Raw genomic sequence first — 15,216 nt, forward strand, 5'->3', positions numbered from 1 at the left:
TAAAACACAAGTCAACTGGTGCCAGTGGATTCCAGTTTTTAAAATAAAAAAGGCCTAATTGGCCCCAGAGTGTGTGAATTTGTTTCTAAAATGCATGGACTGTCAGCTCGCCTCAAGGTAAACATTGGTATGACTGTGGTGCTGTCTGCCTCCTGTGGCCAAAATGAGTATTACAACAATAAACACAAAATTTCTCCAGCATCAAAAAAAAAAAAAAACTTGAAAGGGGAAATCCTCTTGATAGGGCCTCTGCTTAAAAGACTTAACTTGATTTTATTTTCCTTAGAGTGTCACAAAGTCAAGTCATCTTTCTGCATCACTGAACCACACTGACCTCCCTCTCCTCCTCTTACAGCCTCCTCTCCTCCAGTGGTCTGCGTCCCCCTCCTGCTGCCTCTCCTCACTCTGATGGAGCGCCCGTCAATCACTCCTGAGGGGGCGGAGCTCTGGGAGACCAGCGACCAGGGCTGTGACATCATGCTGCGCCACCTGGAGGCTGCACGTGATGTAGCACACAACGCACAAAGCTACACCACAAATGCTCAGAAGATCCTACACGGTAAATCCAAGAAGGCTTATTATCTATACCTTAATTTTTGATGTTGATTGGTCTCAGGATCCTAAATCTGTTTTTGTGCTTCATGTTTTCAGAGTTTGAGAGCGATGAGGACCTGTTAGAGGTCTTCAAAACAGACTTTCAGCTGCGGCTGCTGTGGGGGAGCCGAGGAGCTTCAGTCAACCAATCAGATCGCTACAACAAGTTCAACCTCATCCTCACAGCGCTGTCACGAAAACTGGAGCCACCGCCAACAACACAGACCTTAATCTGACTTAGAAACAAACAGAAGGGACGAGGAGAACAAAACTTCTAGAGGTGAAAAAGTGAAGACGTGATGAAAAAACAAGCTGCTGTCTTTGGTTGAAGGTTTTCTCTTCTTACAGGATTTTAAGGATATCTTTCAAGTTAAACACTGTTCACTAAAATGAATTTAAAAATTCTGTTCAAAAAGCAATAAAACATTAATGAGAGGCAGTTTAAGCTGCAGCAAGACAAAGGTTTATATATTGGAGCATTTTCGTCGGAGCAGGAAATCTGACTTCCTGTACATGGGTAAATGTAGCTTCAAATGTCTGTTTTTATTCTTTAACAGATGAAAATATTTTTGTTTCTGTTTCAGATGAACTGATTTTAAAAAAAGTTTAACATGTGACTGATTTAAGTTGTAAATATTTGAAATATTAGCATGTTAATAATAGCATGTACATATTTTCTGTAGAGGAGCGGCTGTAAAAAAAATGATGTTGATTTTATGATGTTTATATTATTATGAACTACTGCAGTCCAAGATTTAATAAATATAATGTAAGACCTGAACGTGTGGTATCATTTCTGAATACATTTTTATAAACATTTTAATAGTTGGGATTTTTTTTAAACAGGGTTCAGAGCATGATTTCAAGTTAATGTTAAATTGATTTCTACTATTATTAAATTCTGAAAGGTTTTGGTTGAATTGTACAGGTTTCAATCCAAATGTTTGGTTAAAGCTTAAAGGTAGAGACTAGGTTTTCCCTAAAAAAAATAAAAAGTCAACTTTTGACTATCCAGAATTAACGTTAAAGATATCTTAAATGTGATTTTGACTGTCAGAAATGTGTTGCGCTGGACATGCGAGGCTTCCTATTGGATACTGACCCAACTAAACTGGAGGAGAGAAGAGAAAAAATCATTTTAACAGTTTTCTCAGCAGAAGAAATGGCGATTGCAGTCATCGACAAGATATTTAGAAAATGCCATGAAATAGTACGAGTTTATAATCAGGGACTTTGTGGGGAACAAGAGCTACGTTCACTGCAGCAAGCCCCTCCTCCTATACCTGTCATAACTTTTGTCATCATTTCAGATATCTGCAACATCAATTCGCCTAGTCAAAACTCTGTTACAAGATATCTGTAATAACATTTTGACTAGTCAAAATAAAAGTTTAAGATATCTTGAATCTGAGATATCTCTAACCACAATCAATTTAAAGATATCTGTAACTTGATTATAGATATCTGCAACTAAATTATGGCTATCCATAAATCTAGTTGCAGATATCTACAATTTCATTCTGACTAGGCGTAATTCCAGTTCAAGATATCTATAACGGCATTTTGACTAATCTAAATGTAATTAAAGATATCTATAAATGCTATTATAGATATCTTTAATGGAAAGGGGTTGAAGATATCTTGATTTGGAATTATGACTTGCCAGAATGAAATTGTAGATATCTGCAACTAGATTTATGGATAGTCATAATTTAGTTGCAGATATCCACATCTCACTTTGTGGCTATCCATAACTGAATTTAAGATAGCTGTAATGAGAAACCCCACACACACGAATGGGGAAAGGGGCGTGGTTTGTCCTAGGAGGAATTAAGTTGTGGATATCTGAAATTACATTTGTGGATAGGAATAATATCATTGCGAATATCTGTATTACATATCCAGACTAGCTATTAAATGTTCAAAGGGCTTGCCATATCTCCCTGTATGTGGGTGTTTTGGTAGTATCGTGACGTTTCTGGGCGGAGAGTAAGCGCGGGAACAACAGCCAATCACAGCACGCGCAAGTAACTTTGACCGTTGATTAGCGAGTGAAAGAAGTTAGCTAACCGGAACGGCTACGGTGGTGGATGTAACACGGAGAAAGAAAATCAACCAAAGAGAAACGAAACGCCAGACAGATGAATCTTTTTTTCTTCTAAATGAGAGTGACGCTTGGCTCGACTCTCACTCGCTTTCAGGACCTCGGAGAGCAGCTCGGGACTAAGAGCTACGTCGTGAGTTAGCTTTCTGCTAGCCAGGTATGTGTCATTTAACCCAGTGATTAGCTTGTGCTAACATGCTAAGTCAGGCTTTTAAATGTCTCCCAGTAGAAATGCGATGCTACCGGTGGTTGCTGGGTTAGAAAGTGTGATTATGTAGTGACAGACACGAAAACCCCTGCAAACTCTACCTTTGAACAAACAAGCAAGACATTTTTGAATCAACTGGGGGCTGATTTTTTTATTTTAAAGATGAGGCATTGGGGTTTACTTATTAACTGTCCCTCTGGTGACCCCATGGAAGCTCTACACGGTTCACTGCTATTGGGCTATTTTGCATCCTCATACAAAAGAAACCTCATTATTTTAGGAGGATTAATTAAATTATTTTGAAAAAAGTGAATACATAATTTAGTCCACTCTGTCCTGGATTTGAAATCTTTTATGGCCAATTGACAGCTTATTTGTCCCACAGTGGGGAATTTACAGAGTAACAGTAACAAACAAGAAAGTATGAAGTGAAAAACATTACATATTGAATATTGAATATTGAAAAAAAAAATTAGTAAAGAAAAAATATGTAAATATCAAGCACAACATAAAACTGGAAATAAATCTACTGGAAGAGGTGATATTAACAGTTACCATACTTTTTGGTACTATTATTTTAAAGTTAATGTATTTTTATTTGACCCCCTGTCGTGTGAGTTATGTATCCAAAAAAAAAGATTTTATACAATAATGTTTATCACCAACTCAAAAAGTTCGAATTTGAGAAAATGATCCTGTTTCCTGGGTTAGATTAAGTCCTTAAAATCCTAAAAGTATTATATGTTTATCTCAGATCTTAGAGCAACATTGTTTTTATTTCCCAATTGGTTGAAAATAAGAAAAAAAATGGTGAAAAAAGTGTTTTTTACCACTTCCTTCCTGAATCAAATTTTCAGATGTGTTGTAACATTGAATAGCTCATTGAATAAGAAGGGAGGGGGAGTACCCAAAACCATCATTGAAGATTAAGCCTTTTGATGTATTTTGAAGCATGTGAAGTAAGATTTAGAAAAAAGAAATGCTTTCAATTGAAAAGAACTTCATAAATCAGTTTTAAGAGATGCTTTGGGGCCCCCAGGCAACTGCCTGTGTTTGCCTTATTGTAGCTACGCCCCTGTCTCTTCTTGCAGAGGATTGCTGTAAATCTCATGTGAAATGGAAGGTGAATTTGTCCATGGAAAGAATGCTTTCAGATCCACCAAATTGCAGCATACAGTTGAGGAAAAACTGCTGGCTTCTCTCTGTCCAAACGTATCTGGATATTTTTTGAAAGATATGTGAATAAATTCCTTACAGAAAATTAAATTCAGGACAGTTCTGATCATTTCACAGCTTCCTCTCAGAAAACACAGATTGCAATGTAAGTGCTGCCACCTGCTGTTCAGATTTTAAAAAAAGCAGAATCAATGGCATTAGTTGTTTGAAGTAGCGTCAAAACAAAGTCTGTAGTTGGGTAGTCTTATTGTTCTACCGATGAGACACATCAAGAATAGAGAAGCATGCACAACAGGCTGCTGCAGTATATAAAAAATCATAAAGATAATTACTTGAGCTGTTTTTATCTTTGATCAGTTATTAAGTGCAGATGTGATTTGATGTTGGTTTTACAGATTGTAGAGTCCTGTGTATTACTAAGTGAAGTGTCTTTGTCTTTAAGCCTCCGGGCATCTCATGAGGAAAACTTTGTTTGGCACACTCACACATTTTTGAGTTACTTTCAGGGCTTGGTATAAACTTTTTTGCTCACCAGCCACTGTGGCTGGTGGTTTCACAGATTTACTAGCCACAATTTTGTTGTTGGATAATTATGTTTAATATGATTAAAGCCGATGATGAAATGCTAAAGTTTACTTGAAACAGATTAACAACCTTTTTAAATGTAAATGACCCCTGTACACACTCAAATCAAGACTACATAAATGCTTGACACAACAACTGTTGTGTGGAAGGTTGTGCTCCTGTAATATGAAAATATGCAGACAATTAAGACAAAGTAATTAAAGGAGAAGTTTATTATTGCATTTAAAGAAAGTTGTGAAGGTTAAAGATTAATTGAAAAGATAAAAACTAAACAGACAAAATAGCTAGAAACACTGCCTGCTTAATTGTTAATTTACAACAGTCATTTTTCCAGTAATAAAGTAAGTACCATACTTTCTTGACTATAAGTCACTCCGTAGTATAATCATGCATTTTTTTGAAGTCGTATCAGTCAAAAAATGCGTCATGAAGACGAAAACAACATATGTAAGTCACACTGGACCATAAGTCGTATTTATTTAGAATGATTTGGTTTGTTTACAGTATTTCCAGAGTGAACTTTTTACATATAATATATCATATAATTTTGATAAATGTTTGTACATTAGGAGGTTTAAATACTATTCCTACAGCTCCTCATATCTGTGACCAGTTTCTCTTCTCTATGTGCGCTCCTCTCCTCTCCTCCTCCCCCTCCCCTGCTCTAGGTGAGTGTTGCTGGTGAGATCGGTGCAGTGTGAGTTTAATTGAGCTCCATCCGATAAATGTCCTCACTTTTCAAAAGCTATGGGAGTTTTGTCGCTAGTTTGTGACTTAGATCCCCGAATCTATTTACAGTAGAGAGGAAAAAAGAAGTGAGTGAACTTTTAAATCATGTCAGGTGCGCTGAACACCGGGAGCTGTCACGGTATGCGAGCCGGGGGCTGTAGATGAAAGTCAGAGCACCTGTCAGCAGTTACGTCAGCAGAAGACTTTGCGAATAAACCAATGAGCAAAACACTGCGTACAGACAGGGCTCATGGGAGTTGTAGTGTCAAAGTCTCGGATTGCAATGAGTTTAGTATTTCAGATGCCGTTTCAGAAAACTACAATTAAATAATTCAACCCGCTAAAGTGGCTAGTAGGAGTGACAGTGTTACCAGAAACAGCTGAATTTCACCCGCATTTGGCGGGTCGGCGGGTGTTAATGTCAAGCCCTGGTTACTTTCATTCACTTTTTGATGTATTGAAGATACACATGTTTTTTCTTGATCAGAGTTTAAGCTAAATCAAAGTTGGAAATATGACAAAAGAAAGTTTTAAAAAAGTGTTTAGGAGGCAAAAGTATAGGAGAAGACAGAATAGATGTCAAACAAAACATTGCTACAGCTTGTGACTCCTGATGGTGCTCACAGCCTCAATTCTGTGCTTCACTTTTTATCCCTCTATCATCACGTGATCAGGGTATTACAGTCATATTGTCTCTATGTGTTCACACCTTTGTTATTTATGGTTTAACCAGTTCCCGGGTTCTCTTTCAGCTCACTTGGCAAAAGACAGTCTATTTCCAGGCTCTTCTGCTCTTCTTCGCTGTTGACCGTCCTGTACCCGAGCAAGGACATGGCTTCTCTACACACTTCCTGGACTCTCTTGACTTTGTCATGTGGCAGCGTGCTACGCCAAGCCTGGGAGATGTTAGTTGCATTTCGTGATGAAACATTGAACCCCCCTCTTCTGGCAGCTTTCCCCTGAGTCATATAGTTGATCCAGTTCTCTAATTCTGGAGTCATCCTCAGACCTACAAACTCAAAAAGGCTATTTATCTCTTCAAGTGGGTTGCGGGCAACATCCTCATAGCGGACCAATTTGTAGCGACCTTCCAGGAAATGAGGAGGCATCATGAAGGCCCTCTCGATGATGCGCACATGGCTGCGGCAGATCTCCTGCATCACTCGATACGGCAGCTCATCTGCTGGTGTCTCCTTTTGTCCTAACACAATATCATCATCTCTCATCAGGGACCTCAATGTGTTCTCTCTTGACTGAAAAACAGCCCGAGGGTCCCTAACCAGGTGGATGATGCGGAGATTCAAGTTTGGATCTTGAATGAGAGGGTTGAGGGACTCCAGTTCAAGAATCCGCACCGTCTTCAGCACAACATGGCTGTAGGTGGTGCAGGCGTTCTGCGCCCGCTGCAGACCCTGAACATTACACCTCTTCTCACACTGACCCTGGTTTTGTGGCGTAAAGGAACAGGCCGGGGGTGAGCACAAAGCGCGACTATCACGCCATTTGAACAAGGCAGAGATGTTGGGGTGCTCTGGAAGGTAGACCTCCATCACAGAGAGGTCACACCGGAACAGGCTCCATAACATGTCTCTCACAGCAATCCGAAGCACGCTAGCAGGTTTAAGCACTGTGTTCCACACATGCCAGGCCGGCTCTATGAGGGAGAACACAGACAGGTGCTGATTGAACACCTGACCCATGAAGGTTGAGCCTGATCGCCATGATGACAGCAGCAGAACCTGGACTTTGTCATTGGGGGGCTTTGGTCCGTGGGAATTGAGCTCCAAGTACCAGTCAAATAAGAGCACCAACGCTGCTCCTTGGAGGACCATCAGAAAAACCACGGTGCTGAGGTTTATCCTGCGGTGCCACATGGTGGCTCTGGATCAGCGTCAGCTGCAGGAACTTAATGATGAAATTTATCCTTTTTAGACAGGATGCAGTGAAATGAGAGAGGTGAATAGAGGACAGGAGGAAAAGAAACAACGAGAGAAAAAAACAGGTCAGACAGAAATTAGAACTGTGTATGTACAATCAGGCTGCAAGGACTGGATAGACAGTATTTTCTGAGGAGGAAACATGTTGTTTCCTTGTTGTTGTAAACATGTGAGTAGCATGGTGATAGCAGATACTGCTTTCTCCACTAGCATCTTGTTCCCTCCCACCAGAGACACATTGGAGAAATGGAGAGAGATGAAGAGAGAAGAGAGGAAACGAGGGGATTGTTGTTGTTTTAAGAGGTGTTCTTTCCTCTGGAGCATCACATAAAGCAACGTCTTTTACGTAGTGAGGAAGCTGATCATGGCTGGATCATCTGTCAGTCAGCTCTACCAGCTGTTTGTGTGTCTGCACATGTTCGCTGTGATAACTTTCATAACATATACACAGAGGCAGTGCTTTGTTTCATACCTGTTTGACACGTTCATATCAGGAAAATCTGCATTGTTTACTCTCCTCACACACAGATCACTATGTAGCTTTTATCGAGCGCTTATCTAACCGTGAACTCTGAAACCTATGAATGTAACCTTGTTTATTGTGTCTCAGGAACACTGGATGTTTATTCAAAAGAAATAACCAATCACAATTTCTCTATCCTATTCTATTGAACCATATGAATTGTCATCATGAGACGATAACGGTTCTGAAACTGTGAATTAGGGAAGTAATGATGCATTGCAAGACGGTTAATTATCAATATAAATGTGTGACATTTCAAATCGGCTGAGATAAAAAATAATCTCAATACCCTAATCAAACAGCAGAGGGCTGTTTTTTTTCTTGAAGAAACATGTAAATCCTAGAATAGGTTTACATGCAAACCTCCCCCCTCTCTCCCCTGAGCACGTTTCTCTGAGCCTGTTCTTCTCCTCCTCTACATCAGTTCATCTGTTCACTGGATCATGGCACTCACACACATCCAAATTATCGGCATTGGCCCCAAACAAGTTCCTTCTCCTTAAAAACCACATTTGATCGTTTAAAGGCATGTCGTAAGGACATAAAAAGTAGTTCAAACGCTAAGCTGGGTTCAAGTCACAGAGCAGAAAAGGAGACGGCTTACCTGTGCCTTAACAGCAGAGAGATTTTTTTCCAGATATTACAGAGCTGTGGAGAGGTGGCAAACAAAACTTGTGTGTGGCATGATAAGGTGACTTCTCGAGGCTCCCAATACACTCAATTTAACCTGCCCACAAGCCACACCTTGTGTTTTTGTATGAAGGGAATTTACGAGGACAACACCTACCAAGGTGCGTCGCTTTATTTATAAACTGCCGAAAAGGTAGGAACCAAACGGGTTTCAGGTAAAGCTCGGATTGATTCTGGCAGGATGACATCGATACTTTTGTTGCAGTTTTTCCTCTGTACGTCCGGCAAGTTGCTCAGATTTCATCACAGAGTTCCTGTGAGTGCAGCTTCACTCAAAGTCTCTCCTAACGTTTAAAAGAAAACTTTTCAGAAAAACAGGACTTGAACACAACACAGCCCAATAATATCTTCATGTCACCACAGTATACAGATGTGAGAAACATTTCTACCAGGTGTATTTATTTTTCAAAGTTTGACCACAGCTCATCTGGAGTGACTGGGGAGACAGAGATTTTTGATCTGTACTGTAGCCAGCCTCCAGGGGGAGCAGGTTTTGCGGCAACCTCACTTCGAGCCGAGCAAGATGAAGTTTATTCTTTTTACAGTCTATGGTATTAACATTGATGCTGTGCAGAGAGGGTTTTTTTCCCGGGTTGACCAAAACACGAAACATCATGGCACTGGACTGAACACTTTCAGTGATTGTGACTAAAATCTTGACAAGCCTGTGGAAAACAAATAAAGGTTATGTAATATAGGTTGAATATATGGGTATATGTCCTGTCATCACTCCATTGTTGCAGTTTTAATATTGATCATCCCTGAGCTTTGGCCTCCACACTGTTTGATCAGTGGAATAAGGAACTTGAGTGACTTTTATGATTGTGTGCTTCAGAGCGTCAAATAAACACTCTACGCTTCTGGATTACGTGCATGTTTCCCCGTAAACGACCTCTGCGCTGACCTCTTGTTTCGTGTCGTCTCTCAATCACAGTTCTCCAGAGATCAGTTCATCCTGGACTGTCCCTCAGAGAAACTCCGCAGGGAGCTGGAGGAAGAGCTGAAGATGAACTGTGAGGAGCCCAGGAGCCACGCATGGTACCACGGTGCCATTCCCAGACAGGTAACACACACACACACACACATTGACTCATGAGTCTGTCCCTGTTTAAGCTCGGTTAGGAACTTGTTGAACCAGATCTCCTATTATTAGCAGTACTGCATACCCACTCATGCTTAGGTAAAGTCAGGGTATATGAAGCTGAGTGTAGGGATGGGTTCATAAATCACACGTGAACGTTGCCGTAGGATCGTTTTTACACCCAGATCTGCGCCAGTTCCCACACAAGATTGATAAATGAGGGTCATTGTGTGTATAAGGCTGAAGAAACAGAATCCACCGTATTAGTGTATGGTTAGCATTTTGAATACGACCAAGGAAAGTTAGTGGATTATAACCTGTGTGACAATTGAAGTTTTGCAAGAAGAAACAGACTGGATGTTCAACTCCCCCTTCCCCTTTCTGCAGGAGAAAAGCCCCTGCTCCTACATCACTTGCATCCACCTGTATTTCAAAGGGTTTATCAAAAACAGGAGAAGACGGGTCAGTTTTGACACTGGGTGGACCAGACAAAAGGAGTTTTCCTACTCAAGAGATTATCAAAGGGGCAACCACAGTAGAAAAATTGCAGCAAAATCTGTTGTAATATCCCACTAACCCTAAACCGCTTCAGTTGTTGTTTTGAATGTTCGCACAGGATATTTATCAATGGCCTCTACTAGGGATGGGAATTTCGACTAATTTCCTAGCCGACTAGTCTCAAATTTTATTTGCGACTAGTCGACTAGTCTATAAAAAAGAAAAACTTGCAATTTAATACACATATTAAGTTAAAAGTTTTAAATGCAAATGTGTATTTAGGAGCTATTTAAGGACAAACTGTTAATTTAAATTTTATTGATGTAACAACAACTGACAGAATAAAGTTGAACAAATTAAAGAGAAATCCATTTCTGATGCGTTTGCCAATGCAATGCATGGCATTTATTATGAATTCTGTTTCAGTATGAAACTTGGATGCAGCAGCATGACAATTCCAAACATACAACATAGTAGCCTAGAATAGAATTTCCCTGAAAACCCTGGCACTTAAAGTGATCCTCCGGGATGAAACAAGTTGGGTCCTATCACAAGGTTTAGGGCAGAAATTACCCCTACAGCAGTGTTTTTGTTCAGCAGAAGCCCAGAGTGCACCAAAACGCACCAAACACCCCCTCCCTGCTCCTCTGCAGGTTTCTGCTACCTCTGCAGATAGCCATATAGCCACAGCTAGCTACGAGGCGCTCGCCGCTTAGTGTATCAGTCCGCGCGCGCGGCGTGCCAGATATAAACAAACGCAGGTAGTCTGCCAGGACGAAGAGACACGATGAGAACTAGAGCCTTATTTAGCGGTGTTTTCGTGTGACCGAGCCCGGTCTCACCATATTCGCCCTGCAGGTCAACATCGAGGTGTCTACTATGGATGTGGTTTCTCATCGCTCCGGTAGAGTGGTTATAAGAGAGTGTCTGCTTACACAGCCGACAGGCGACCTTGTTGTCATCTGCTGCGTCGTAATACAGACAAACTGTGCTGATTTTCTTGCGCGGTAGCCCCACTTCACCTTTCCAAACTTTCTTCCCCAAACTTTGATGCCCTGCCCCCTACGTGACGTGTGGGGGGAGCATGGGGGGAGGAGAGAAGGAGCAGTTCTCTCCCTGTCTGCTCCCCCTGTATACAAAGCAGCCGAGGCAGAAGCGTGCAGCGATTAACCGACTAGTAAAATACTAAACGTTTAATAAATGAGTAGGCGGTTAATCGATTAAACGACTAGTCGCTCACATCCCTAGCCTCTACCTTAAAGGGCATATTGCAGGTTAATTTTTTTTTTTGAGTTAACTCTTAACATGGTCTGATAAAGGCAGTAGATTAAGTCAATCACTGATTTTGTATGATATTCAACAAAAAAAGGCACAAATTTAGAGGAAGAAGTGGCTGTTTTCAGTACAGCTGTTTAAAACGTGAATGAATCAGATGCGTTTGGATGGATGGATGCAGAAATGGTAGCTTAACAGGACATTAAGTCCACTTTTTTAGACTCAGTGAGTTAGGTTTCATGCACAGATTCGTTTTTGTGCAGCTGACAAGACGGGACTTTATTTCTACCACGGTCTGAAAAAAAAAAACACAGTCATCCGTGGTGCCTATTTCTCGATAGGAAGATTGATGTGATGGAGTCTATTTTATAATGTCTATGGATGGAGTTCAGGATGGGATACCGGAGCCAGGTCCGGGTGAGACTGACGCGGCTTCTGTCCCGTCAGACAACTGCAGCTTCACCCTAGCCTGGCTCCCGGTGACAGACGTAAACAAGGATTGCCATAGATTCAGCCATAGCTTTAAACCGATGGCAACGTGAGCTGAGCACCGTAGTTAAGTCTTGGTTTTCGGACTGGATCAGTGGATAGACCTCTGATAGACCTCTCTGTGTTTCTCTCTATGGGCTTTATCATGACAGCTCAAAGCACGTTGCTGTACGATCAGCTCTTTTAAGTCAGTGTATCTGATTTCAAACTTTAAATATGTTGATGTGAATACAGCATTAGGCTTCATATCACAAGCTAACCGTGCTCAATCACCGGGACACCTGCTCCGTTCTCTTCTGGTTCTCCTCACACCACAACTCCTCTGCTCTCCTACAGACATTATTTCTCCTCATCCTGCTCTGCTCCCGGTCTCCATCTTTCCTAACAGGCTCATAATTATAACCCTGACCACCATCATATGGATAGGAATTAAGATTATCTTCCTCTTTATTGCCAGGAGTGACAGTCTGATCCATGTTTATTAATGTTAAACAGAGACAGAAGCAGAGGGACTTCTGATTGTGACGCCATGTTAAATGCCGGTTTTTAATGGGAAAGTACAAAAACCAGTGCAACAACATCTCCAGGAGACCCTGTGGTTTATCAATTTAGGGATTTCTTTCAGGATATTGTTTTTAAGTTATTTTCCTATCAAATTCTTAGGAGTTGTCTTTAACCTGCGATATGCCCTTTAAATTTGCTTCTTCCAACCTGTCAAACACTGCCTTCACACGCTGAACATGAGCTTCCTGTGTGTCACTGAACACGACTGCATCATCTAGGTATGCTGCACACCCTGACTGACCAGCTAACCGTCACACCTTTTTAATAAGCTGCTTTTTTGTCTCTGATAGAAACAGTCACTTAATTAAAATCATTGTGTGTGTGTTTCGCCTCAGGCTCTCTCCGACTCTGCTTCTTTTATTTGTGTTTTGATTCAGTGACGTGGAATTTTAGCGGCTGGGTGTGAATGCCCTCTGAGTTTTGTGCTGCGTCTTGTTTACAGTTTTGTGTTTACAGACAAAGGCGTCAGGAAAGATTTTCATAATTACGGACTGATTTGTGTTCTTTATTTTGAGATGATGTCAAAAAGTTTTGAAAAAACAACCTGTCAGACATCCTTGTTCCATCAATGCAGACTGATAAAATCAAATCCCACCTGTCCCTCAGGTGTCTCTTGATACCAGATGATAAGTGGTGAACATTGATAAGATTTTCTCAATATCAGTGCCCTTATCCATTCTGCTTATCGATCCAATTCTTTATCCATTCCCTTATCAATTCCTCCTTTGAATTTTTTGTGTAAAATGAGAAACTTGACAGGTTTTCTAGGTCAGCAACGTTAAATTGAGTTTATAAGTGAATAAAAATGTAATTTGCTACTAGATCTGGATATTTCTGGGTGTAAACAAACAGAAATAAGTAAAATTCAGGTCATATGACGTTGAGCTACCGTTTTGTAATTGACTCAAGCAGGCCCTCTAGTGTCTCGAAGTGGTTATGGCATTATTCTAAGTTTGGAACCTTGCCCCAAGCTAGCCATGAGCCTGCACGTATTTCATTTCCCTGCGAGTATTTTGATTTTTTTTACAGAAAGTAATCGTGAAACGTCTCTGCTGCGCCTGCGTAGTGAAAATAATCCATAAGGGAATCGTTAAGAAGAGAGGCTAACGATATTGATGAATTTAGACATTTCTTATCAATGCTCAACAGGAACCAGTTTGAGATTTCCGTCCCAAAACATCAGCAAACTCTGCTTCTGGCCAAAGAAAGTGTTCTCTGAGATATGGGGAAAATATGTCTGGATGTTTTTATGGCAGGATCAAGATCTGGATTTTAATTTTGAGACTTTTTTCACCTGGAAACAATATTTTCAGCCCCAGCTATTTTTTTATTCTAAACGTTTTCAAGCACTATTTTTAATCTTTTCTGCTCCATTTTTTAACTCTAATCTAGTAGGGCTGTCACTTTTTGTTCGATATTCAAATAACCAATCGAACATGGGGATAAATATCCGTAACCGATTAGTAAATACATATTCGAATGTAAAAGCGGGCTGACCTCAGGAGAGGCATCCGGGAGGCCAAGACCACATACAGCAGGAGGATTGAGCAACATCTGGAGTCGCACAACAGCAGGCAGGTGTGGCAAGGAGTTCAACAACTTACCAACTACAGGGCCAACTTGGGAGTTGCTGAGGGTGATGCCTCGCTGGCAGAGGAGCTCAACATTTTCTTTGCCCGTTTTGAGGTGGACCCACCTGAGGCGACTGCACCACATCCCACGGTCCACGGCAGCTTCTCTCTCACAGAGCATGAGGTGAGACGCACACTGCGGGCAGTGAACCCAAGGAAGGCAGCGGGACCTGATGGCGTCTCTGGACGTGTGCTGAAGGAATGCGCCGCCCAGCTGGCTGGAATCTTCACAAGGATTTTCAACCAGTCCCTGGCCCAGTCAGCTGTCCCACCCTGCCTAAAGGCCACCACCATCGTCCCCCTGCCCAAGAAACCTCACATCTCAAGCCTCAATGACTACCGGCCAGTCGCTCTCACCCCGGTGGTGATGAAATGCTTTGAAAAGCTGGTCCGGGGTCATATCTCATCACGCCTGCCAAAAAACTTGGATCCCCACCAGTTTGCATACAGGGCTAATAGATCAACAGAGGACGCCGTGGCTATAGCCCTACATGCTGCACTTTCCCACCTGGAGCAGCAGGGAAGCTATGTGCGCATGCTCTTTGTTGACTATAGCTCTGCCTTCAACACCATCCTACCCCATAAACTGTTCCACAAACTGCTGAACCTGGGCATTCCACACACCACCTGCATATGGATTAACAGCTTCCTGACTGGTCGCTCACAGAGGGTGAGAGTGGGCCATCACACATCTACGGCCATCAGCATCAACACTGGCTCCCCCCAGGGATGCGTGCTGAGTCCCCTGCTCTACGCCCTCTATACATATGACTGCACCCCTGCACACCACAGCAACATCTATGTGAAGTTTGCAGATGACACCACGGTGGTGGGACTCATCTCCGGGGGGGATGAGACGGCCTACAGGGAGGAAGTGGAACATCTAGCAGCGTGGTGCAGTCAGAACAACCTGCTCCTCAATACATCCAAGACCAAGGAGCTAGTGGTCGACTACAGGAGGAAGAAAACTGTCATTCAACCACTAATCATCAACGGGGACAGAGTGGAGCGGGTGTCACACTTCCGTTTCCTGGGGGTCCACATTGAGGAGGGGTTGACATGGAACGTGAACAGCACAGAGGTGCTCAAAAAGGCGCAGCAGAGACTTCACTTCTTGAGGGTTCTCAGGAAG

At 41.8% G+C, this 15,216-nt stretch overlaps 2 protein-coding genes across 4 annotated transcripts in view; one reads left to right on the top strand and one right to left on the bottom strand.

Annotated features, from left to right (window-relative positions):
- bcar3 (BCAR3 adaptor protein, NSP family member) overlaps nt 1-1,306 on the top strand; it is a 108,040-nt gene extending 106,734 nt beyond the window's left edge. For all 3 annotated transcript variants that reach the window (XM_074668070.1, XM_074668071.1, XM_074668072.1), the window contains 2 exons: nt 356-559; nt 652-1,306. In XM_074668070.1, the coding sequence (XP_074524171.1) occupies nt 356-559; nt 652-830 (383 nt within the window). In that variant the 3' untranslated portion in view covers nt 831-1,306. The remainder of the gene's footprint in view (nt 1-355; nt 560-651) is intronic.
- A 4,815-nt stretch (nt 1,307-6,121) lies between these two features.
- LOC141788784 (carbohydrate sulfotransferase 6-like) lies at nt 6,122-13,964 on the bottom strand. The gene is made up of 2 exons (XM_074667850.1): nt 13,951-13,964; nt 6,122-7,256 (listed from the first exon to the last, which is right to left on the bottom strand). Exons 1-2 carry the CDS (start codon nt 13,962-13,964, stop codon nt 6,122-6,124), a joined length of 1,149 nt encoding a protein of 382 aa, XP_074523951.1.
- Between the last annotated feature and the right edge of the window lie 1,252 nt (nt 13,965-15,216).

Source organism: Halichoeres trimaculatus, unplaced genomic scaffold (genome assembly GCF_033239565.1).
Source record: "Halichoeres trimaculatus isolate MK-OKI-2021-1 unplaced genomic scaffold, fHalTri1.1 fHalTri1_scaffold_4, whole genome shotgun sequence".
Classification (NCBI taxonomy): Eukaryota; Metazoa; Chordata; class Actinopteri; order Labriformes; family Labridae; genus Halichoeres; species Halichoeres trimaculatus.